The sequence below is a fragment of the Octodon degus genome, unplaced genomic scaffold (genome assembly GCF_000260255.1).
Source record: "Octodon degus isolate 3935 unplaced genomic scaffold, OctDeg1.0 scaffold00274, whole genome shotgun sequence".
NCBI classification, from domain to species: Eukaryota; Metazoa; Chordata; class Mammalia; order Rodentia; family Octodontidae; genus Octodon; species Octodon degus.
This window is the reverse complement of record NW_004524850.1, coordinates 1,006,344-1,007,775: the sequence shown is the minus strand read 5'-3', so window position 1 is coordinate 1,007,775 and position 1,432 is coordinate 1,006,344. Positions and strand designations below refer to the sequence as shown.

Here is a 1,432-nt window from a genome sequence, read left to right as displayed (position 1 = left end):
GGCGCTCGGGAGGCTGAGGCAGGAGGGCGCTCGGGAGGCTGAGGCAGGAGGGCAGCCCTGCGCCATCCCAGCCCCGGCCTCCAGCTTGAGTCCCGGCTGCCCTTTGCTTTCTTTCATGTATTTAGCAAAGGGGCGTCTCAAAACGTAGATCCGACTCTTAGTGATCCTCCTGTTTTCAGCCTGCCAAGTGCTGGGATTACTGCAGGTGCGCCCCCACGCCTAATCTCAGTCGCCCTCTCAGCGCGCCCCCGGGTCGGGGCGGGCACGGCTCGCGGGGGATCGAACCCCGGCCGTGGCCGGCCCGGGCGGCCTTTGCGACATGCAGATATCTGTGAGAGGGAGCGATGTTTTCTCCGAGTTGTGCAGCGGCAGTTCGCGTTTTCCGTGCCCGCGCGGCCCTCGCTGCCTTGGGCGCTTTGCTCGCAGGCTCCCCCGCAGTCCGGGGGGGGGGGGGGGGCAGCGCGGAAGCCCCGAGCCTCAGCCTGCAGGGGGCGCCCCGCCCCGCGGGCCTGTCGCCGTTATGCATGGCGACACCAGGGGGCGCTGCAGGCAAGGACTTTAGACAGTACCCACGTGGGCTCCAGTGAGCACAGTTAATTAATTAATTAATTAATTTGGCAGAACCAGGGATTGAACTCAGGCCCTTTTGCTTGCCAGGCTTATTCCACTAAGCCGGCCCCTGTAAATTTAAACATCCTCCCAATTTCTCTTGTAGACATCTTTTTTATCTATCTATCTATCTATCTATCTATCTATCTATCTATCTATTATGTATTTGGTACAGGGTCTACAGGGTCTCAGCACACAGATCGGAGGCGCAGTGATCCTCCTGTTTTCAGCCTCCCAAGCGCTGGGATTACAGGCGGGCGCCACCAGCCCAGTCTCGGTTGAGGGCAGGGCCTGCCCTTCTCGCGCATATTTTATTTTATTTCATTTCATTTCATTTTTACTTACTTACTTTTGTTTTTCTTTTTTTGCGGTACCGGGGACTGAACTCAGGACCTTGTGTGTGCCAGGCATGTGCTTACCGTGGACATTCAAAACTGGCCCCGGGGACCCCGGTCCCACGACCCCTGCGTGATTCTGACGTGGCCCAGGTCCGCATCCCCCGAGCCAGGCCCAGGGCTTCCGCCCGCACGTTGGGCAGCTCTGCGGACAGGCCGGGGAGCTGTCCGGCGGCGGAGTCTCGGTGCTCCGTGATTGCAGGCCTTGGGGAAGGACAGACGGGAGGGCAGGGCGAGCCCTGCACTCGGCCATGGGGTAAGGGCGGCCTGAGAGGGACAACTCCCTTGCCTGGGGCTGCTTCATGAGATCTACAAGTCACTCGGTTTTCCTCCAGGAATCCCGTGGCTTATATAAGCGCCTACGTGGCAAGCACCCGGCCCCAAGTTCGATCCCCAGTACCGCCAAAAAAAAAAAAAAAAAAAAAAAA

At 59.1% G+C, this 1,432-nt stretch overlaps 1 protein-coding gene across 1 annotated transcript in view; it reads right to left on the bottom strand.

Annotated features, from left to right (window-relative positions):
- The window catches only part of LOC101566810 (histone-lysine N-methyltransferase PRDM9-like), a 14,761-nt gene that overhangs the window by 12,597 nt on the left and 732 nt on the right, over positions 1-1,432 (bottom strand). Inside the window, exon 2 of the mRNA XM_023706885.1 lies at positions 1,029-1,208. Within this exon, the coding sequence (XP_023562653.1) occupies positions 1,029-1,208 (180 nt within the window). The remainder of the gene's footprint in view (positions 1-1,028; positions 1,209-1,432) is intronic.